This window comes from Synchiropus splendidus, chromosome 2 (genome assembly GCF_027744825.2).
Source record: "Synchiropus splendidus isolate RoL2022-P1 chromosome 2, RoL_Sspl_1.0, whole genome shotgun sequence".
Lineage (NCBI taxonomy): Eukaryota > Metazoa > Chordata > Actinopteri > Syngnathiformes > Callionymidae > Synchiropus > Synchiropus splendidus.
In genome coordinates this window covers 32,786,053-32,811,325 of record NC_071335.1, presented here as the reverse complement: position 1 = coordinate 32,811,325, position 25,273 = coordinate 32,786,053, and the positions used below count along the sequence as shown (strand labels likewise).

Below are 25,273 nucleotides of genomic sequence, written 5' to 3'. Positions count from 1 at the left end.
GAATGTTAAGTGGTTTCCATTTCAGGATTGTATACTGAGTAAAGAGGTGTACCGTTCCAACAACACACATGCAAACAGCCTGTGTCATGAGGCATCAAAGAGAAGCGGACGGAGATGACATTCTCCTCTCAGAGAAGAACTTCCAGTGCTTTAGTAAGTTTTAAAACCACTCCTCAGAAGCAGACAGAACTTTGAGACTAATGTTGGGGCACTTCCATTCATGTGATTTTAGAAGTGACCAAGCGTCACAGTGATTTATGAGGCCGAGTGTACGCAAGGATATCGGGCTGCAGGTGATGCTGAGACGTTTCCAGAGAAACACTAAATAACTTCATAACTCTATCACAAGCAGACAAGGCGGGAGTCAGCATTTTGCCGTCCCGCCACGGATACCCCTATCACTATATGAGACTGTATGGAGAAGGGAACACATCGCCGGCGGGGAATTGAGCAGTCGGTGAGGTGTTGAGGTCATGCAGGCTCAGCAAATAAAGACATAATGTGCCAGAGCGAGCCTGATAAAGAGAGAGAGAGAGGTGCAGCAGAAAGATAGGAAGTGAATTAGGAAGTGGGAGAAAGTTTGAAGATGGAGAGAACGAGGTAAAAGAGTGAGGTTGAGAGATGAACAGAGATTGACAGAGATAATACCGCCTTGCAGCCAGTGTCCATATCTCTTTTCGGTGATTACTCCCCCCGCTGCACTACAACTAATGGACTCTTCTGGCGTCTTATCGGCTCTTCTCCTTCCTCTCTTTTCTCAGCCTTCATCTCCGTCCACCGCTCAATAGATGCTCGAGTTTTTACACAACGTCATTGGTGTTGTCAACTATATTCTGTGTGTCTCTCTGCAAAATGACTCGAGGAATTCGGAACGGATTCATGTAAGATATTTTCAGAAAACTTTTAAGGACTCGTCGTGAACTTGTTTGGTGCTGTGTTTCAGTCTGAACAATTTGGGAAAAAATAAAATAAAATAAGAAGAGTTCCTGGCTTGACTTACTGTACAGAATGGGCTACGATCAGTGGACTGCATCACTGGCTGAAAAAGGAGCAAGTAGGCAGAGGTCTGAGCTCGCTGAGTGCATTTCTGTAGCTTCCCTCTAGTATCTATATTAGCCAATATTTTTCAAACTTTAGTGCCTTTTTTTTAGTGTTCAGTTTTCTATGATAAATAAGTCTCATCGCTAACATCCCTCATCTCACCCATGGCAACCCATCCTCACTCCCATGGCATAATATATTGATGTTGGGAAAGACTTCTGCATCCTATACTGATGACAAAGGCGTCCTTCAGCGTTGCATGTTGACGCATAGGCGTTTCAATGAACTAAAAGGTGTCCTTCCCGTGTAGCATTCTAGACGGAAGAGGTGATGGGAGAGGGGTGGTCTGTGGGTCACGTGAACACATTTCACTTCCATATATTGGAATATCAGGTCAGGGTAGGGATCGCTCCTCACGTAACCGCGTGCTTCGGAATGATCGGGGATCTCCGGGACGTAGAGAAGACCTCTTCACTGAATCATATTGGTTGTCAGTTGGTATTTATAACCCCTTATGCCAGAGGTCCAAGGATTCTCTAGGCTGAGCCGCAGTCACTTGAGAGCTAAAATGTAAGCCACAAGCTCACGAAATGAGTCAGAAACAGCCGTCTTTGGACAGTTTCTTTGCGAAGAGGAAAAGGCTCAGTGAAGAGACAGAAGAAGAGCCCACGACTTCCAAGAAGAAGAAAGTCTTGAACAGACAATAGCAGGGGTTGTGCTTGAAATATGGATTTATAATGGTCGGTGATTCCCACGCGCCAAGCACACAAACATGCAGAGGCCTTATCTGACGGCTCAAAGCGGCAACTTCATACCCCGCGGGCCACGTTCAAATGGTCAAGCGTAGACCGGCCCGCGGTAATAGAAAAGTTGGGGACCACTGACTTACGTGGTTCTCCTCCTCCATGGCTAAAACACACGGCTGTTTGATAAGCTTTTCATAGCAAGTGACGACACGTTCTTACACATAGAATGAATTTTTTTCACGTGTCGCACTGCCAATGCATCAACATGCCTCACAGCAGGCTGCCTATGTTAGAGTTTAGAGTGCAAACGGCAACTATCGCAACATCAATATATTATGCCACGAGAGTGTGGGTGTGTTGCCCAGTTCTTGGTACGAGTGATCGGAAACATTTGCTTCATCAAGCGTTATCCTCATATTTTCCAAGCCCAACTGATGACTCAGTTATCTTACTTTTTAATCAGAGCAAACATAAATATTTAACAGGAAGTGCCATGTACTGGGCTGAGATTATAAAGTGCCACAGAGATGAATTTGCTCATCACGAAAGGAAGTACATTCTGTCAACTATCTGCTACTAAATATTCAACATAAGCCCTCCAATGTTTCATCCAACGTCAGAGGAGGTGAGCTTTAGCAACATTGTCTGCATTTGTTTTGCCACTGAAAATATTGCATTTTCATCAACCTGTTTTTTTTATTTTTTTTCCTAAAGTGATTATATTAAAAGTGGCATTGGGAACCAAGAATGTTGTATCTCTTTTTACGTATCTTCTTATTTCTGTGCAACTGCAGGTCAAGATTTTTCTGCTTGTGTCTTCCCTGCCAGAGAAAACTTTGGAAAGAACTAATGTCTGTGCGCGTCTGTCTCTTCCAGATGACTCAGGAGCAGTACATCATGTCTGCGCAGCCAAATTCCCTCCACCAGCGGGGGGAATCAGTATGTGGGTCACAGGTCTATCAAGCGGTAGGAATCTACGGCTGGCGGAAGAGATGCTTGTACTTCTTCATTCTGCTTCTCTTAGTCACCATGATTGTCAACTTGGCTCTGACCATCTGGATTCTCAAAGTAATGAATTTCACGCCGGTAAGTCCCCTGGCTGTCTTTTATTAGTCAGCATGCCGTGGTGTTTATGTAAGGACTCCTATTAAAAGTTAGTTGGAGGTCGCATGAGTGGGGCACTTTGACAAAGTGCGTGTAAGAGCTTTAGTGGCTCAACATGTTCACTTTGGTTTTAGTGAGTGGCAGCTTCCAAATCCAATTCATTGTCATTTGCTTGCGTCATTTCCCTTCGCCTGATGCTGAAGCTGTTTTTATGTTATTATAATTAATATCTTTTTCAGTTCCTTCATCCCTTCCTTTTACTGGTGTGACGTACAGTCTTCAACTGCTCGCACCTGAAACATTTGCTGACAGAAATTCCTCTCCCCTGGTGAAAGTGATTTCGGCTGCTGGCTTCCACGCACGGCAGGGGTCGTATATGACAAACATTGGGTTGGAAATAGTGTCGATGGACTGACAAATGCGACGACATTGAGAGGGAGTGATGGAAAGGGCCGGATGTATTTGTCCTCTCTAAACTCAGACTCTTTCCAGACTGCGATGGTGGCAGGCTGAAAATACCCATGATGCCTATGGCTCTTTAAAGGCTCTCGAACAGTGGATGTGAGCCTCTCTGTTCTCTCTGAGCTTAGATGTGCGCTCGCTCTGCACGGAGCAGGCATTTCAGTTGCTTTCGCTCCAGTAGAAAATGAATAGACAAAATTTACAAAAGTTATATTTACATGATAATGGAGCAGCTCCTCAACAATAAATTAAACTGACATTAATTATTCATTTTCTTTTCACCTAATTGAGCTCATCCTCGTTGAACTGCTGGAGCTACATCAAAGGGGGTGATAGAGCAGCCATCAAATGTGGCCAGTTCCTCTTTTATTCTAATATTCTAGTGAACCCTTATTTGCCCCGTCGCCTCCATTACTGTCACAGACAATGAAACTGGGGCCCCTAAAGGTACCAAAATAGCTGAGGAAGAGTCGGCCTTCATGGCTTGGATTGTGAATCCAGCTTGGAATAAAAGGTCGGAGGCATATTTAACCCGTTGGGTTGAAGCTTTTTCAATGAAATATTTAAGTTTCATATCACGATTTTGAGGGGCTGCAGCTTGAAAGCACTTAAAGATGAATGGATGTGTGGATTATGACGTCACCAGCCATAGTCATGTACGGAACTTTTACAGATGTGAGATTTGAATGACATTCTTCCTCGTCTCTCAAGCTGGAGCGATGATGATAATGATGCCAGGGCGTCATCACTGCTGTTTACAGCGGGTCTGTGAACACCACTGCTGCATCCACAGCTATTTGTGGGGTATTTTGTCCCGCTTCTGCCGCTATTTCCATGTTTTATTTTCACATTTACGCTACTTCCATCACAGTGTTTTGACTCAGGAATAGGCTTTTTGTGCGGCTGTGACGGCGAAGGGACGCACTGTCACTACACACAGAAGCAGCTGCACATTTTGTCACACTGTATGAGCTCCATCAGAGCAAGAACACCATTACTCTTCTGAACCTTTATCTTTATCCACTCTCTTTTGCCCCTATTATGAAACAAAAACAGCCCTTGTCTCCGTGACCTGGGTCTGTTTTTTTTTTTTTCGCTTGGGAGTTAAATGTATCTCAGATTGAAGTTACATCTCAGTTAACTCTGTTTGTATAAAGTAGTAACTACATCAGGCACCATATTTACAGATCAGCTTGTCTAAATGCTAGTGATGCATAGATGAGGTATCATGAAACAGTAGTGCCAGGTTGACGAAACGGCCACTAGACGGCGCTTTTGGTTTAGAAATGATGTGAGGTTTCAGTGAATTAGTAGTTCAAGTTCAAACGTTTCACAGCAGACAGCGCCATCTGGTGGCCTCGGAAAGTCATGACACTGTGTCACTGTATCACTACTAAATGCCACGATTTTTCCTGTTGCAATTTTGTGACTTAAGACAAACAAAACAAAAGAACAGCGCAACAGTTTTCCCTGGTTACTTTTGTAGTTTCTCATTTACGTTTTGAGTAAATACAGTACCTAGTAACTGTAACTAACCTGCCTAATGTACGTGCCCCACACTGCCAGTGGCACTGCTCCATAATTGCCTGCAGTCATTTGACTGAAGTCGTTTCATGGAGTTGTGTACGTTAAGTGGTTTATAGGGAGAGTGTACGCGCAGCTTGCTGAGCGTATATCACCGTGTAAAGCTGTCCAAGTCATTGAGTTTGTTTTTCAGAGGTGCAACGCAGGTGCGGGAATTATCATATTTGCCTTCAGGCACTTTGGATAGCGCTCTGATAGTATATATGCAAATGGGAAAAGACTATGACCTTTGTTGAAGCCTCATCACACCTTCAAGTTCGATAAATATAAGAAGGTTATAAGGGAATAAGAGAACTGAGAGAGAGGAGACAAAAAACAAGCCTGAGGGAAGAGACTTTATGTATTATATTTTCTACAGTTAATGTCGAAGGGGAAATAGTTGGGAAAGATCTGAGAAGAAAAAAAATGAGATTGGTGTGTAACGATGAGGGGGACAGCTGGTCCTGGTAAATAAATGTGCGCTTGCATATGGCAGTAGTCGCAAAACATGCTCACTCAGCTTCTCCCTCCTGTTGACTGCCATTATGATGGGACACACTACTGGGTCACACAACTCATTCCGTCCTCCGTGGCTGGAGCTGTGACAAAACGAAGGAATGTTTTCGTGCTCGGTGTTTAACCCCTTTGTGCAATGTGTGTTGTGGAGTTTTGGGAGAACGATTGACACAAAAAGAGAGTGCCAAACTGGGAGTGGAGTCGGAACAGAGACGTCATTTCAAGAAACAAATCCAACTCTATAGTCCCTCACCAGATTCTGGTTCACCGGAGACAGATCCACATTTTAAGGTTAAAGTTATTTTTGCCTTTAAACTCAACATTGTCTCACCTCAAAATAGCAATGTAAATAAAGATATTAAAAATATATATATATTGCAGAAGTGGGATAAGCTTCAGAATTCAGAGGAGGTAGAGGATGCTACCACTTCCGCACCTGAAGCAGGGTCAACCCCAGTACAGTCAAACTGTTTGACGTTTTCTAACAATTCTGCAGTATAATCTAAGGAATGTTGTGCTATTTTGTAGATCGTTGTTTGTCTTCATTCATGACAAAGGAAAATAGGGCATGTGTGGTAGGTATACCAGAGATTTTAGTACTTACGCCTAGTGGTGGGTAGATGAGTTTTCATGAAACACTACTGAAGGATAGATACACAGTGTCCTTTTTGCTGTAAAAACAATGAATTTAATGAAACCTCATATTAGTTCTAAACCAAGAGCGCCATCTAATGGCCTCATCATGTTTGTTTTAATGCCAATAAAAGGGCAGGTCATTGTTCATTGTTCATTTAACATTCCTTGGGTGAATGAAGCTTCAAAACAGCGACCAGAACAAAAGTAGTGAGATGCCCAAGAAAAGTTCAAAACCACGGCTCTGCCTCCAGTGCAATTGGGGTTTTTTCCCTTCAAGTAACCATCCATTCCACCATCCATCCATTCCACCATCCATCCATTCCACCAAGTTGAAGTTGTCACTTTAGTTGAAACTTTGGCCACTTCAGACTGGCGTTCACAGCAAGCAGTGTGTCACTGTGCTGCGTAAATAAAGACGCATATACCATCCTGTAATGCGCCATTTGCAGAATCTGAAACAACAATTACATCGGAAGAGACAATCCCTCTCACTCTAACAGACGCGCGGCTGTTTTTATGTTATTATAAAAACGGCGCAATGTCAGTGTGAATCACCAGGATGCAGTGATGAGAAGCTATCAACGGTCAGCCGGCCAGCAATCTGCTCTTATAATTGAGACAGCAGCGCCATAAGAAAAACATCCTCGGCTCCTAACAGTCCGCACCAAACCCGCTCCGGAGCACTCCGTGACTTCAGATAATCCCTCTCCAAACAGTGGTGTGGATGCTATATGAACATCACTCTCATCACTTTCAGACAATGTGAAACAGCCCCTATAGTTCTGTTTAGTTTCACAGCCATAGACATGTTCATTAAAACAGAAAAGTCCATTTATAGTTATTACCACAGGGTGTGTATATAAGACAGAGTTGGCAGCCAAAGTGATGCAGCAGTAACACTGCAGTGCTCTGACCTCAGAATCTCAACAGACAAGCCTCTGAGCCAGGTGTTTAAAAGTCTGACTACTGGATCCATCTTTGCAAACCTTTAGGTTTGGTGTAAATGGATCAGATATGACTGGAAAAAAATTGAAAGACAAAGAGTGAAAAGCTTTCCAAACTGTGTACATAACTGTGACAAGGATAGAGCGTTAGCTCATAAGGTGATCTTCATCTTTTCAAGCTTGCAGGTTTCCAGGTTTGTGATCGCACCACGTTCATGTGGTTTTAACAGTCCATGTACTTCAGTCTGAAGCTGGCTGAAATGATGAAGCAATTGTGGCTCCCCTTCAACATTCGGAGTGAAACACGTACTGGGACCGCACTGTTTTAGTACCTCGGTACTGGAGTGCTCTAATGCTTGCGAACAGTTCATTTCCACACTACACAGGTCCCTTGTTTTTATCCCATTCTCCGACTGTAAGACTCTTTTTTTGTTTCTTTTGAACCACCCTCCCCTCAAAGTGTGTTATCTCTCGGACACCAACCCATAACAGGAGACTGAGACACACACAATAAAGTAATAATTGTCTTGTTGAGTACTTCTAGAAACCAAAAATGATCCTTCACTTACTAGTAGCTTCATGGATAGGGTAACATGCTTGTATAATCCATCACAACTCTGCTGCCCAGAGAGCGTTGTTTCTTGAGTACGTCCACATGACAACTACATCTACAACTACTAACAAACAGGTGGACTAAATGTCCTACAGATGGCACTATACTAAATTATATGAAACACTGAATCACTATGGATGTATTCCATTGATATTACAATAATAGAGAGCGAGGAGGCAGCAGAGTTTGTTCTGCATTCCTGGAATCTTAACTTGAAATGAAGAATCATTTTGTGTTCAAATATTTGACGCTTTATTTTTGTTAACTTTAAGTTTAGGTTTTTTTTTTTTTTGCATTTTAAGTTAGTAATGTACCGCAGCTGCATTTAAAAGGAAAAGAAAAATTCTAAATGTTCATATTTAAAAGAAAAAATCTTAAATTTCTACCCCTTTGTTATGCCAAACCAAAGTTGCTGCCCTCTTCAGGTTTGATAAGTTCAATGATCGTTCTGGCGGCATCAGTGGATTCCAGTGGTTGCTGAAAAAAAAACATGTAAATAGAGGAATAGATGCAAGACTTGAAATGAACGAATGGCGTCATATAAGCCACTGCTCTATGTGAAGCAAATGTCAGCCGAACAGCGTGAGCCAAAACTGTGTCCCAACGGAACAAGTATGTTTTACATATCTAGTCAGCAGAGCATCAACATGACGTGTGAAGCTGCCAGGTGTGAAATGATCAATAAATTATCTGCTCAAAAGGCAGCGCTGGTTGATGCTGAAGTTGACCTAATGGTGGTTCTATCAAAAATAGACTTTTCCATTAGCACTTCAAAGAATGTTTAAATTTGCATTTTGAAAAAGGACTCGGGGGAATTGAACTGAAAAACTACCATCTTGGAGGTCTCCGCTTGGTCAAGTGTTTAAAATGCACTTTCTAAAATTATGGTAACATAACACACTGGGATAATATATGGGGAAGAGCTCGTGTTTCTTATCCATCCATAGTCCACGACCCAGCTGAGGTTGGGTTGTGAGAGCAGCAGCTGGAGCCGCGAGACATAATCTCTTGTGTCCTAGCTCTGCCAAAGGGTCTCCATCCTGTTGGAGCTCAAACCCTCACCAGGGAGGCGCTCTGAGAAGATGCGGAGGACTCTCTTCTCCTCTTTTCAATTCATGATGCACCTGCGAAGAGTTCAGCTCAGTCTTCATGGCACAGCTGAGACCAGCTGATCATCTCTTCTTATAATCTCTGTGAATATTACACCCTGGAATAATCGCAGATCCTGGGGCCCCCAGACAGAAGAGCAGTGCGTGTGTGTGTGTACACAATCCACAGAATGAAACGACACAACGCTGCCTAATTTTTACACAAAGATGACTGAACTCCAAGCGCTTTCAAAATGGAGGAAGTGAGCTGCGGAGGCGACATACTGACCTGAAGCTTCTGCGTAATTGCGGCGGCGCCTGCATTTATTCATTAGTTCCACTCATTTGCTGTGATGCTAGCCGGGCTATCAAAACTGAAGCTGGCAAGATTCATCGTAAGTTAAACAGCGATTAAATTAAAAGCTCTGCTTATTTTAGCTAAAAGTGAAACGCACGGTTGAGATCACAAATCCAATACACTTCCATTTCCAGGCTTTTTTTCCCCCCTTCAAAGGCCTTTAGTTCGCGGATGAACGCTCCAACATCCACTGATGTAGGTGTCTTTAACACAGGCAGATGCTATTTATGTTTAACACGCGGTGTGTGTGCGCGGCTTTATTTTCTAGAGGGTGTGTTGTGCACTTTGTGAGGGCGGATGTGTGTGTCTATGCGGGAGAGGAAAAAAAAAAAAAAGAAGAAACATGCTATCGACGACAGTCTTCTCTCACAAACCTGCTGTCCTCAGCACCTCATCTTGACCAGACACACTCATTATAGATTGTCACACCTGCACTGAGAAGTTTATAGCTCTCTCTCATCCTCACACGCACATGTAAGTCTCCACACACACATATATACAGGGACACACTCGCATGTTGTCAGCAACTGTGCTGACCTCAGGTTCTGCCAGTCCACCATGAAATACACTGGTGACACACTCACAAACATGCACTCTCCAGTGCTCTCTCACACACATGTTTGTGTTGCTGTCCTTGTAGGGACATTTTGGGGTTTCTTATTGCCATGTCCCTTTCCCCAGCCTCTCATCCTAAACCTAACCATCCAAAAACAATTGGCTAAACTCAACCAGGAGTCTGAACCAAACCGACACCCAAATGACCCGGTTATTTTGGGGTCTTCATCCTCCAATTGAAGCTTAAGCTTGTGGGGTCCAGCTACAAAGTCCTCACAAGGATGGTGTTTTGTCAATAAGTGGCCCACACACATGCTCTCTCTCTCTCTCTCTCTCTCTCTCACACACACACACAAACTAATGGTGTTAATGTGACAAATGCTTCTGAGTTCGAGTGCTGACACTCTGCGTGTCAATCGTTTCTCTGAATATTAGACAGTCTCCCACGCTCACATCCCAGCACCATGACCAATGATCGTGGGGTAGTGGAGCCATTACATTGTGAATACATGTAATAAAAGGGCATTTTGGAGCGTTTTTCAGTGACTTCTGTGGTATTCATTTACAAAGTTTTGGCGATAGAATAATATCACTTAGTATCGCTTGTTTTTTAATGTACATATCGATGGCGGCTCAGAAGTTTTGAGAGCGCACATCTGTAAAATAGCAAGCAAGAAGAGGACACATATGCTGAAGAAATAGCACTCTGCAGGTTCTCTGCCATCAAGTGTCAGACTCGCAAATGTGAGTCGGTCAGCACTTTAGTCCAATTATTTCCTGTGGCAACATGTCAAACAGTGATGAAGAAGCAACACACGCGCACCTGATTCTCCCCTCGCACAGCGTGCGTCGCTCTTTCAGCACAGCGTGTGTGAAGATGAGCCCTTCCATTCAGCTTGTAGGAGAGTCGCTGCTGTGTGTTTGTGTGGACAAGATATCCATCCGTCAGCAGTTTTATCCTTGTTATCCATCCTGGTGCTCTGTCATAATACAAACAATGATAAATAATGAATCTGTGCTATCTTAATGGAACCTGCTGGGGTGTGTGTGTGTGTGGCTCGCATGCATTTGGACAATACATTTGTCTGCTTGGGCCTTCAGGGACTGGGTTGATAGCTTTTACTTTTATGCTGACATGCTTATAGAAGTCCTGCCAGGTACTTGCTCTCGTATTATCTTCTTAAATTGCATTGGTTTAACATATTTCAGAGATGTTATGTCAACTAGCGGAGCGCTGACCCCAGTTGTTGTCCATAGCAACAGAAATAACTGCCATATTCTGCCAGAGGTTTTGGTGTGTTTCTGTCTGATTGCCAGTTTTGGTCAAGCATTACTGGGAAAAAAAAAAAAAAAACACGCTGAACTCGAGCGGTAATAGTGGCAAAACCATGGACGATATCAACATGCTGTTTTCACTTTTGAAAAACCAACTGCTATGCCAGCGCTGATGCCTCCATGTGGAAGTACGGCTAGCTGAGGCGGGCAGGCATCTATTTTTATGAGGTAATGTGTCACCGTTCCCCAGGTTTTGTGTCCCCATGGTACAGTAACCGTAATTGCCAGCCATGTCCGAGGTGGCAGCCACATAATATTCACATAAAACCACCAGATGTATCACCAATTAAGAAGAGGAATTTTTGATAGGAAGCAATTATTGCTTAAATATTTTGCAAATATTCATGCCATCTCATCTATAGGAGCAGACTTTCAGATATTCATCGTGCTGTCATACCTTCAATTTTGGAATTTTAATTCAGTTCTTTGACATTTGAAAGAGCAAAGAAATGCAACAGAAGCTCAGCTGTAGAAAGATGCCAGTGGATGGAGACAATGAAAAACAATGGCAGACATTTCCGTCATAGAAAATGCCAGACCATGATGATCACCGATACTTTGTGATGACCTCAATCGCTAAAAGACCCCGCTGTCGACAGGCAACTATGACAACAATCTCCTCTAAGAGGATGTTCCATTATCTGGCTGACAGAAACCCAACTTAGCGTGGTTCTGTTTACACTCTCAGCGCAGTGAAGGGTGTTGAGCAGTAAAATGTTCAGTTAGTGAGCACTGCCGTGTTGACTAAGCCTTTGTTATGTTGCAGTGACCCACTTGCTTTGTTTCAATCGATAACCACAATCCGTCTGACATCCAGTTTTAGACACTCATATAATGTTTTTAATAGTGGTTTGCTCTCCAGACAACAGGGAACCTTTGTAAGTGCAGGAGTCCTCTGATCACACTGTTGCACAAGACACGTGGCAGCTGGGATGATAACAACACCAACAAACATGGAGGAATCCCTGGACAAAAGCAAACAAAAGCAGAGAGTTTGCTTTTGTTCAGGGATGTTTTTCACGACACAATGGCCAGGGTTTCCACTACTCTGAATGGACCTGAAATTCTTATAACATTCAAATTCTTATACAAATATTTCCAAGACATGAAAAGAGCTTTAGTTTAAATAAGGTGATATAAAAACTTGAATATAGCCACCATTGTGATTTAATTGAATCCCACCCCTAGTTTTATTATTTATTAATATATAGTTACGATTGTCCACCAACAACTTCTTGTCTCCTGTTTTAATCATTGAATAACCTGGAATACATCAATTTCCATCTTATGGATGTTGCACAATAAAACAAGAAATCCACTTCCTCCTGCCTCCTGCTGCTCAGATGCAACCCTAATATATGAAAAATAATTTTTCACTCATAAATATTTGCTCTGTGGCACCTCCTCATGTCTTCCTCCAATCTAAAAAATAAATAAAAATACTCTCAGGGAGCCAGCTTTTCAAAACGCGTATCATGTTTTTGATCACCCGGAGCTTTGTGCGTTTTCACTCGGATTGTCCGACAAATACAAGAGGAGGTGTTATAAAGAGGTGATTAAAAAGAATGTGTTTGCACAAGGAGATGAATAAAATGAGCCAAATTATGAACTGAAAGGGAGAGAATGAAAACCTGCAAATCTGTGACCTTTGTAGCGTGGTTTGTGTGAGTAATCTGGAGAGAGGAAACTCAATAAAGGATTGATTTTTGGCACAGAGCTAATTTAACATGGCAATAATGAGCTAACTAGTGGGAGAGAAGCAAGCTGCTTCTTCCTTTTCTTTCTTTTTTTTGCCATGTTGTGTGTTCAATTTCGGGATAACAGCGATACTTCGGATATGAAGAGCACCCTAGCATTTTCAGTGAGTCATGACTAGGTTCACTTCTGAACAGTTATACTACTAAAAACTAAAAGAACATCAGTAGCAACATGATCCATGAAACCTATGTGTATAACTGAGGTACTTTTTGAAAGACGCTTCTGAAAAACTTAAATTCTCATACTGACACTTCATCGTTTTTTTTCTCCAGTAGCAGTAGACTTGTGATTTTACAGTACTGACATCCATTTAATGTTGCTGAAAGTTGCTATCGATCGCCTCAGGTCAGGTGTAGGAGAACGTGCCAGGGAGGCCTTCACAAAATCCACAAAATGAACGCGTGAGCAGCTTAGTTTGTGGTAGAAGTATGATACTGTGACCCTTAGTTTGTGGTAGAAGTATGATACAGTGAGCCTTAGTTTGTGGTAGGAGTATGATACTGTGAGCCTTAGTTTGTGGTAGAAGTATGATACTGTGAGCCTTAGTTTGTGGTAGAAGTATGATACTGTGACCCTTAGTTTGTGGTAGAAGTATGATACTGTGAGCCTTAGTTTGTGGTAGAAGTATGATACTGTGAGCCTGTATGGTGAGGTGTTCAGTGGGGACTCTTGAGCTTCACCATTGAATGTGGCATTGTGTAAGTCCTCTGCAGTTTTGGAAAAGTTCAGACCCGAACAGCGAGACTGGGGCTGTGGTTTCATACATCCGAAAAGACTGACTGAAATAATATAGTGTAGCCACAGTGTATACAGGGAAGAATCCCCCGTAGCATCAGGTTAACAGGTTAGGAAGAAAGCAACAGTTGAGTCTGGTTCAGTCCGGTCTCGAGCCTTCACTAGCTTTTAAGTTTAGAAGCCAAAAGCACTGCCAAACCATTTGAAAGTGTAGCTCCTGAGGCCAGACAGGTTCCCATGACAATGCAGAGTCAAATATTTTCTCATAGACTGCGACTGTGTCGGAAGGAAATTCCCTATAAGTGGATGATTGATGACAATAGATTCACCGCAGAGATTCGTCCATAGAACTTGGTCCTCTTTTGTCTTCCTGTAGAATAGCAAGCTGACATTTATTGTCTGTTATTATCTAATGGGGATTTCCTCAATTTGTTGGGAAGCCATTTACAGTCCCAATATGTGTGGTACGAAGTGAGAGGGGGGGCCTTGTGGGTGTAAATGGAAGCACAGGAATAAAAAAAAAAATGCGTTTATTTGTACCTTGTTTCCAGTAATTGTGCTCATATTTGAGATTCATAGACATGGATATAGTCATATTTCTGTCGTGTAATGCCGAGGCATAGGTCTGGTTGTTGTTTGTCATCTCAAGTGTGCTTTAAACATCAAACAATGGCTTTTTATATCAAATAAACACCATCCGAATCTCTTGAAATGACTTTGTTCTTTGACTGTTACAAGCTGGATTTAACCTGATGCCAGCTCCTTCTTTGTTTTGTTTTTCAAGGGACAAAATATATAGAGACAGTAATACAATCTGCAAATTGTTTTCCATTAGTCAGAGGACCCTGACTGTGTTCCAGCATGTTTGCTTATATTATTGCCCTCTGTGGCTGACAGACACAAGAAAAATGAGCCTGTCCCAGGAAACACAATTAATCTCTGAAGTCAGCAAGTGGACAATTTATGACCAGGAGATGAAAATGGATTTGGTTATGTGTGACTTTTCTTTTTTCAAACAATGGAAAACTACAGTAATGGTATTACGTTAAACCTGTTTTCAAATAGTTTCCTGTATAAAATATAGCAGTGTGTTGTTTTATTAGAATGAATTTTGATGGTGCTTCAGGATTAAATGACTATGCTTCATTTGAGTTTTCTGCGCTGTTAAACTTGACACATTCTCAGTCCTACGTAGTCTTCCTCCTTTCCTCAACATTCCCTGATGCCGTCGGCAGCACTTCATCTGACTGTCCAAGACGTGAAGGTTAAAGTTTAAGCCAGAGGGTGGCGCTCCTCATCGCAATGTCATGTCTCCTGGAATACATAGTACCTTATATGATCATGAGCTAGCCTCACAGTACCAACCTTATTTTTGTGCATCAAGAAATACCACTGAAGGGGAAATATTTACTTGAAAATGCAACAGTGGAGGCTGACTTCACAGTGAGAATGTATTGGTAAACGTCACATCTGTAAATGCAAGAATTCAAGTGGTTGTCAGGGTGTTTCACTGTCACGTTGGCCACCAGTAGCCTTTGTAACAAATACACTGTACAGCCACTCGGGAATGTCTCCAAGTAACCTTTTATGATGTGGGAGGAAACCAGAGTACCTAGTCCCCCAATTATCAGGTATTTTTGCTTTTTATATTGATTTCTGTATATGTCAGTTTTTATCATTTACTAGCCTGAACTGGATTAAATGACAGAAGACTTCAGTGGAACCGTGCTGAGGCCTCAGGCTGAGACTCAAGACAAAACATCTCTTCCATGGTGGTGTTTGTCTGTGCATAAACAGTGTTGCCAGAGTTACTGTGAAAAAGTTGTCTGACTACTGATTCCTCCCTCAAACAGTAACTCAGTTACTTTACTGATGACTTGAATTTAAAAGTAACTAAGTTAGTTACAAGTTACTTGTCAAGTTACATTTGGCAGCCGACCACAGCTCTCATTGCCTAAACAATATCTTTTATGTCAATTTTGAGGTTGGAGTTCTTGGGAGTCCAGTTTTTTTATGTTTGGGATCATTGTTTTAGCACAATCTCAGTTATATGAATGTACAGTCAATGTTTTACTTTGACACACTCTAACCCGACAATCACACGAAAAAAGAAACAAGTATGAAAAACAAAACAAGGTGATATATTGCTGTAACTTTTTATTATTATTCTACTTTTTTGCCTTTTTTTAACTACAAGGCAGAAGTTTAGTAAGTCTCAGTGTGTCACGTCTCCTGTTGGCCACCTGGAGGCGGTAGTTGCACTTAAGTGGCTGCTGTTACTCGCCTCTACGCTCCGTCGCACCGGAGGATCATTTTATTTCGGACTTTCGAGAGAAAATGCTACATCAGTACATATCATCAGTACTGTTTCTTCCTGCACCAAAGACAAAATTATCTATAAAAGTCTAAAAATCTGTCATAAGTGTCGTTTAACTTGACCTATCAAGAGGATTTTTAAAAAGCTGATACATAGCTTTTGGAGTCCACGCTTTCCACACATTTGCGAGCCTGCTTTATTTTGCTCCAGTGATTTCTGCGCGTTGGTGGTACCTGCAGGGTTAATACCTTCATCTGTGGCAGACACTAATTCAAAGTAGTGGCTGTATTTTCAGCTAGAAACGTGCATCTCTCTCTGTTATTTACTGCTGTGTAGCCGGCAGCTTGACATGTGAGCTGCGTTGACTGGCGTGTCCCGCACATGACGTCATGCCCAAAGACGCAGCTGTAGAAAGCGACAATGGCAACAATAGTAACGCCACGGTGACTTAGATAAGTAACTTTAATTTGATTTTGCTTTGTTTGAAATAGTAACGCGTTACATTAGTCTTTACTGAAAAAGGTTGTGATATAAGACCAACGCATCACTAATGTTATACCAATGTTATTCACCTTTCTGTTGCATGCAGATTTGTACTGTGGTGATAAGAGAGCATCGCGACTACAAGTGAGATAGTGTATCTGGCTGATCATCATTTTGTCTTCAACCTCATTGGAATTATTTGCTATCACTTCCATTCAGCAGGGTGTTTGCACTAACTCCTACATTTTTTTAACCATCTTTTTGTCTTTTGCAGACTCTAATAACAGAGTTGGAGCTTAAAATGATCATATTTTGTATTGACACATGAACATAACAATAATAAACTTTACAAGGACAAGCTCAACTGTCAAAAAAACAAAAAGACAATGACATTTCTCAAGCGATTGTTGCAGATGCAGTGAGCTAAATGCGTTAAATTCCTGTAAACTATAATCACCTTGTCAACTCGAGGAGTGTTCAATTGAAAACACGTTGGTGATTAAAACATTCTATTTCATGAAGAACAAATCCCTCAATAGCAGAGGCATCAGTCCAAAATGTCTGTCTCTACTAAAACGAAATAGGCGTTGGTCCAGTGTGATCAAGCCGTCACTGGATCTCATTGTAAGTCTTGACGTTGTTTGATGCATACAAAAGCCGATCTGCTTTCATCTCTGGCAAAAGGTGCCATAAAAACAAAAGTGATGGCCTATTGATTCGTCCTGCCACTTCTCCCTTCCTCGGAAGATGTCAGCAAACAAAGTAAAACTTGATGTGATGGCGTGTGTCTCTCTCAAGCTTAAACGGAAGCGCTGTTGACACACTAGCCATTAGCATTTGCTCTGGGGTGTAGTCAACAAGCTCTTGTCTGACTTGAATAGATAAGGTTGCAGAAAGGACCGCAAGGTCCTGCCAGGCGAAACTCAGAGTAGCAATCCAAATACTAATGCCGCTGTCTTGTTTTGAAGTCAGTGCCCCAAGATATTTTGCTCTGTGATGCTGCTGCATAGCAATTCTCATGCGCTTGTGTTGGCCCTTTTAGTTTGTTCAAAGCATGCAGATGAGCCTTTTATTCATCTGTTTAAGTTATCTCCAAACTTTTGATAACCACTTTTGAAGTGTGTCTCTCTTTGAAATAATGGAAAGAGGGAATTGATGTCGGTAATAAATTCTACCATTCTATAAGAGCCCTCTTATGAAGCGGTTACACACAAAAGGAGATGTATGAGTAAATAAACCGTGTCTTTGGAGGCACCTAAGTTGAAATGTCAATGTTTCGCACAATTTATTTCCGGATTTTTTTTAATACCAAGTGCCGCTGCTGTCAACAAGACGAATATCGAAGACTACGCAACACCAAAAACAGATACTGAACATGAGAGAAGTGTGTTTCATATATATATATATATATTATATTTCGTACCATGCTAATAATGTTCTTTTAATGTGAACTGGATATAAACAAACTTTATCTTTTTATTTTCATGAACTCTATATTATTTAATTTAATGTCAGAACCACATTGTTCTGCTTCAGAGTTCATTTGATATTTTATTTGACATTTTAGCGTCAAGGTTGCCCCATGGCATATGAAAAGTAGGTGTCCAATTGTGGGATGTTTTTTTTTCTTCTTTTTTTCTTCTTTTTTTCACCTTCTCTTGTTTTTCGTATAATATTTCAATATGTCTGCCTACAACGGCTATGTCTGCCTGTGTTCCAGTTATATATATTTTTTTGTAGTAGTTGAAGACTGCACATGAAAAGCTTTGTCGTAAATATCCACATTAATAAAGGGGTGGCTTATCCTCGCAGGATGGGTCCTATACAGCATGTCATGTGTGCTACATGCAGCTCCTTAATCATACAAAACAGGTTATGGGTCGATATCTACATGGGGCCCTCAGGTTACCATCAAAGAATATGGAGCGTGATCTATCATAAATCCCTCTAGATCATGAGCCGCTGCTTATGCTGTGTCCGAATGGAGCGCTGGATGCATGTACTTGGTTCCGGACTTCACTTTGAATCCAGAAATACAGACCCGTTCAGAGTTTGTACACAGTGATGATGTATGGATATGTGCAATATGGCAACGTAAGGATGGTAGAGTTCTTTGCCTTGGTGAGAAAACCCTGGTGTGTGTCTTTGATGTTTTTCTGGTCTTTGATGTCTTAAGCGTCTTTGCTTGTTGCTGCCGTGACACATTGAATTTCCCCACTGTGGGACAAATAAAGGACGTCCAATATAATCAAATTTTATCTACAAAAACTCACATTGGTGGATGACGAAAGGATGCCAGACCAGTATGACATCACTGAGTGGAAGGCAAGTGGCCATTTATACAGTGGAACTTCAGTCCATGGCTAGAATATCAGACATATCTATTGCTTAAAATGAACATTCTCCAACACATCTGTGTAGACGCAGCTAAGAGCCAAGTCCGTCGCCACAATGCGTGCACATATTTTTTGATGACCTAGACTGCATGTGGGTATATAAGCTTTTAATCCGCGCAGGCCTTCCCTAATGTGCAACAGAACACTAGAAAATACCAATGCAAGACGCAGAGGTTTCTGGGGGTGACCCTCCAGACCTCTGCCACTCCATTTACGCCCACTTTTACACAAATTGGAGAAGAGGATTGTACGCGTCTTGGCCCAGGGGGGCAGCAGTTCACTGTCCATCCCAGTGTTGTCATGAGTCATGGTGTGCCGTCAATCCTCAGGCTTGGGTGTCCCTGCAAAGGTGGGAGGAGGGGCTTGAGTCGGCTTCTATTATGAAGGCGAATCTGCTCGGCAAACTTTGTAGATGAAGGACTGATCAAGTGGACTAGAAACCTATCATTGTTACACTTTTTACCAGGTAGTAGACCATCAGGGTGTCTGAATTAAACTTTATTGAATGTTACATTTTAAACTGTAAAACACTGTTTCCAATATTTCTTTATAAAAATCTAAAAGTCATTGTAATTTATATACTTTCAGAAGTCATTACCTTCCATTTAACAGATTCATACAACTGCTAAATTGTGCTTGGTCACTTTCAACACACTTCTATTCTTCTTCTTCTGTTATTCTCAGTTAGGGTGAACTGCATGTGTGCGTGGTATACTATTACTATTATACAGCCCTTTACCAAACTTTCCTCATGCGCTTCATCAGAATGCTCAATAATAAAGCACGCGCCTGTACGCTGTCTCACTCTCAGGGGTAACACAGTCAAGACACTGCGTAGTCAGCTCTGCACTGAAAACGGACATTTCCTGTGGGGAGAATCATGTGAATGACAATAGGCTGGCGAGCAGATTTCCACCATGACAATCTGTCACCTAGAGCCCATTAAACTAGTCACATATCTGTCAGAGTTATTGAACCTTTTGGTCAGTTGCTTTATTTTTGTTCCGCTTGCAGAGACATGTCCTGACTCTTGGTGAAAAGACTTGGTGAACTTTGACAACGTGGCAGGGAGCATAAACTGTCAAATTAAAGAGTCAATGTTTGCATGCTAATATTGACTCCACATTACTAGTTAAAGACGAGTAAAGTTCGCTTGACCAAAATGACGTGAAGCGATCCTTAAGTGTTCTTTATATTGTATTTCAGCATATGAAACTCACCATGAATATTTGGAAAATAAAAGTGGCATGTATGCTCTGTGATTTAGTTCACAACGTGGTGGAAATCCTTGGCTTATATCGGGCTAACCATTATGTCGATTGTGAAGATCACATGGCAGCTTACATATTGTGAGGGAGAAACACAACAACAAGCCTTTCTGCACCTGCAGCTGATAGACCAGTGAAAATGGACATATTTGCATTGTGTAGCATGGATTCTTAAAGAGCTCAGGTTTGAATTAAGTTTTATTTGCCTGATATTTTCAGTGTTTTTCAGCTATTTGAAGAAGATTTGCGTTATGCATGTGTCTCTGCCGCTAAAATTCTGCCTCATTTTCTCTACCTGCTGCAAAAAAAAAAAAACGAACAATAAAAATAAAGATGACTCAATATATTTCCATATGTTTCTCATTTTTATGGAAGGTAGGTCATTGTGACTTGGTCATTTAGAAGTATGAGCACCCTCTGCTTACATTCTAGTAGAGTAAAGATGCACCAATATCGGTATCGGTCTGATACCGGCTTGAGTGAAATAAATGATATATATGGGGAAAAAAAATCAAAGTAACTTTAAGTGTAATGGCTTAAGTATTCGGTATCGGTGAGTACTCAAATGGAAGTACTCATACTCTTCTCGAGAAAACTGGTATCGGTGCATCCCTAATTCTGAGAGCAGATCAGTCAGACACGATAGCAGGCTAACAGCGGCAATGCCCTCAGAAAGTTGGTTTAAGTGGTGTTAAAAAGAAAAAGATTGTAGCAGATATATTTTATTTCTCTAGAGAAGTTGGTCAGTCATCCAAATCTTCAGGAGCTTCAAACACAAGAGGCTCTTTCCCTGCACAGTAAACCCAGCCAAGTCTACTTTTATTCTCCTAACAACTTTGATCCCTCCTTCATAAAGCCGCCCCGTAAGTGCCTTCCGTACCACTGTTCCAAACTGTCTCCGGCTTTATCTTACAGAATGCGTTTTGCGGTTGAGGGGGCCTGAAGATCAGTCACTGAGGCGTCACATACTAACAGGAAAGCAGCACCATTTTCTACAGAAGGTTGTTGATGGCTTTGTACGCTGGCAACTTTTTTTTTTAAATTGGATTTGATGTGAGATGAGCAGCAGCTGGATGAGTGTGATCTGGAGGAAGTTGAAGTGGAAGGTTTTCTAAAGGGAAGCTCGAGTTCCCAAGTAACTATTACAGTATATTAACCAGTATGGCGGCCGTGTGAGAGGTGAAGCTGGGGCATAGGTAATTGATGCTGCAGTTCTAAGGGCTGACCAGGGAATGATTATCTCTAAATAACCCTGCCTCGATAGAGAGGGAGACAACTATAAATTGCCTCCTAGTGACTTTTCCATCCATCCATTAAACCACATGTCCTTGTCCCACTTCACCGTCAGCCTTAGAGTCTTGCAGTGTTTATTTTTCCCATCAGACCATTAGCCGACGGGTATACTCCAGAGACGGCCTCAAAGAATCTCCTGTATGTCGACTGTCTTTCCAAGTTGTCAGAATTCATCACAAAAAAAAAGGCTTCTGTTAAAGTGTTGCACTGCCAGGATTAGAACTCTTGAATCACTGATTCATCTATTGCCCATACTCTCCTCTCCAGTATCCTTAAATAGACTTTACCCGAGAGGCCTTACACACCTCTGGCTATAAACAGTAGCTGGATAATAACGGCAAGATCGCTGGCACCAGTGAATGGTTTCCTTGGACAAATTGCTTTCCTACAGGATAGAATGCCGGCGCCTCGGGGTGGAGCTGCCGGTTCCCAGCGAAGAAAATGAAATGCTTTTTTGACAATGTATTGTTATGTAACCAGATTTCCTTGAACTTGTGCATCAATCCCAAGTTTCCACATAAAACGCATAACAGTGTGGAGAAGGTCTGTTGAGCTAAGTTTCAGTCTCACGCAGTGTTCAACACTGAGTTCTACTCAGAAATTGGGGTTGTACCATTCATGAAAGCTATTAGCTCTGCGTAGAAGGATTTGCACCTGAAGTCTTTTCGTTTTATTCTTCCCACCAAAGGATTTTGATGCAGAGTGTCCGCAAATAGGCTCAAATCTGTCACCACATTTCTCCAGAGGTCGTACTTAGCCTTCGTGATTTGCAAAACCTTTCCTCAATTTGACTGTGCAGAACTAAAAAAAAATAAGATATTGGATTGCATGTTTCACCAGTTTGGCAAAAGGGGATAGTTGAACTTCAACTAGACAGAGAGGCATCGCTTCTCTAGGATTTTTTGCAAATGCAAAGGTGCAGACTTGAGTTGTATGACATTATTGAATCACAGATTAAGGTACAGTACACTGGGAGACAGACAAGTTCAGTGCGGGATTGGTCATCATATCAGATGCTGGAACAGGTTTGTGGTGGGAGACATGCAGAAACTCTACACTAGGTACTTACTGATGTCACTTTGTATATACAGCACCTTATAAGGCAAGTCACCATGAGAGAAACCCATGGCTGAGGGGCTTTAAATGGCTTTAATTTTTTTTTTTTATGCTACGCGCTACCAACGGCAGCACACATACAATGATGAAGCAAAAGCATTGGACGCAAAAGTCTACTTGCAAAGCTCAATATATTCATGGGAATGAGAATGTGTTGGATGGGAGGAAGGGAAATCACTATCAGGAACAACATGCAACTTAACTTGGATTTTACCAGTTACACTTGAAACACACTGGCGCAAAACATAACACTCTGATTCCCTGAGTGTTTTTATCATTTCTTGATCCCTTTGCAGTGACTCAGACTCAGTTTTAACCTCTTAGCTCCCCGTTTCTAGATATGTAGAAATTACATTTTTTGCCTTTCAGCACCATGGTACTTTTGTTTTTTCTTTTTTTTAAACGTTGATCTAATAGACACATTTTGGGACAGTGCCCTCGCCATCTTGTTGTGATGCATCAACATGACACCAATTCCAGAGAGACAAATGACGGAAGGAACGCAAGCACTTAGAAACACAGTAGACTTGTGCAACATCAACTCCAGAAAGAAAACAGAGCAGGAAACAGAACAGGATAAAACACTCTGTTCAGGCTTCAACAATGAGTCAGTGTACATACAATATGTACAATAGTGTCTCCAGGTAGTGTTATTATTGATGACAGCACTGAGTTTCTTAAGCTTATTTATTACTCCTTTGAGACAATTCCTATCCCAAATTTCAAAAAGCAAACCTTAACATAGCTGCGATCTTAAGAGGTTAAAGTGCATGTATTGTCTTTTCAGTTTGTACCACTTTGTGGCAGCCTTTGTCTCTTTAAAACAACTTTTCATGAACGCGTGATACTGTATGGCCTGCTTTGTTGTTACGCCAGCGTGATGTCGTGGTCACACTGTATGTGACCAGCCAACTTCAAGTGAGAGTAATGTTTTCTCAAGACTGAGTTGATCACTTCAAGAAGGCTTCTTCTCCAGTTCAAGGTTAGCTTCACAAAACGGCCGTGGACTCCGCAATCCAATCTGCCACAGATTGCTTGAAGTCAATACGCGGTCCCCTCAGCTGGCAGGAGGGGTGTCACGACTGCACTTGAGAAACCAGCTCATTTGCAACGGTATAGACAGCAAATTCTCTGGAACCGGCGCGTTAGGGTTGAGCCGTTACGTTCAGCGATGGCTCCTGATTCTGCCTGCTGATTGAGCAGGGCATGGCGTGTAAAAGATATGGAGAAGGATTATTGCTTCACAGATGGAGTAACATCCTTCGGTGGAGGCAGAGTGATGGTGAGGGGTGACAGCTCCTTCACTGGAAAACAAGGCCTGCCATTATTGGAGGCAATCTAAATGATAGAGATATCAAGATGAGCTTTTGCAGCCAGCAGTTAGCCCATGTCTATATAGTCAAGGATGCAGCCATCCTTCAACGTGACCCTCCCATCTCCGCGAAAGCATCCGACACCTTCCCTTGAGCCTCCTATTAATGCCACAGTCAACAGCAGGATCACAGCTGACATCAGCTTCATGGATGAAGACTGATGTCACATCTCACCGCAGTGTGTGACCTCCATGTGAGAAGAGGAAGTGTAAAATGTAAAACTTGTGATTTTCTCTTTAATAATGCTTCAGTTTGATAGCCTACGTAGCCGTTGCTTTTTTGGGCATTTCACATTTTTCACATGTCTAAAATGAATAAATAACTAGATCCATTGGAATTCTGTTGCAAACAAATGATATCAGCAAACAGTGGAGTTTAATAGAGTTTATTATTTATATTTATTTATTATTTATTTATATGTTTATTGTTGGCATAACTTTTCTCCTCTTTGCTACTATTTAGTGTATGTTCTCATTAATATATATTTATTGTGCTGAGACTCCAAACAGTAGTATTTCAGCAGCTACTAGAATCACTTGATATCATGAACAATGCATTGAATATACAGTGGTGCCTCGGTTTTCGAACGTCTCAGAATCCGAACAAAATCGGAATTTGAACAAAAATTTCTAGATTTTTTTGCTTCGGATCTCGAAAGAAAATCCAGAACTCGAACGCCCCCGAAAAAAGCCAGAAAAAACATAGCGTGCGCGGACCGATCAGCTGACCCACGACGTGCTTTGTTTATTGTGTATAACGCAGCCTCTGTATGCAGACGTGGACCGTTAGTTACATTTACTGACTGTTTGTTCTTCATATTGAGGTGTAAAACCTTTCCTGTCTCCTCACTGGACCGAGTGTCACAGGGGAGGTGCTCGCTCTCCACACCTCCAAGGCTGAAGCGCTCACTCCAGGGTTTGATGTCCTGTTGTGGGCTGGAGCTGGGACAGGGATGAGGCGAGTCTGGGACAGAGCGTGACTTGGTTTATGACTTTGTCACAGCCAAACTGCACAGAAGCGCACATTCAGAGCTGGACACGCACCGGGCACCTCTTCACTTCTGGAGAGACGTCACTCACTCAGCAACCCCTCCCACATGCAGCGGCCACACACATAGAGGAACAGCGCACCTGCAGCAGACACTCTACATTCACTCCTACAAAAGACTATTTTAAGGCTTGGAACGCATTATTTCTTTTTCCATTCATTGTAATGGGAAAAATCGATTCAGATTTCGAACAATTCGCTTCTGGAACGGCCGCCTGGAACGGATTGTGGTCAAGAACCGAGGTACCACTGTATACCCTTCTGAATATTGCCAAAGTCGCTGTAAAGTCTTCCAAGTCAGAGTGCAATGTCTCATCTAACCGCTGATCCGCGGAGGATTATGTCACAACTCTCCTTGTTGACCTCTGCTACTCATTCTGTTTGTTGTTTATGATGAGAGGGAGAGAGATGACAGCTCAAAAAAAACTATAGGAGACAAAAACAAATGTGCCAAACTAGTGAGTCACAAGTGTCATTCTTCAATAAAGGAGAATCACACACCACTTTGGTGACGAGGGACACAGCT

The 25,273-nt window shown here is 41.9% G+C and overlaps 1 protein-coding gene across 1 annotated transcript in view; it reads left to right on the top strand.

The window, feature by feature from the left end:
- LOC128753392 (zeta-sarcoglycan-like) overlaps positions 1-25,273 on the top strand; it is a 261,646-nt gene that overhangs the window by 146,809 nt on the left and 89,564 nt on the right. The window contains exon 3 of the mRNA XM_053855066.1: positions 2,664-2,873. Within this exon, the coding sequence (XP_053711041.1) occupies positions 2,664-2,873 (210 nt within the window). The remainder of the gene's footprint in view (positions 1-2,663; positions 2,874-25,273) is intronic.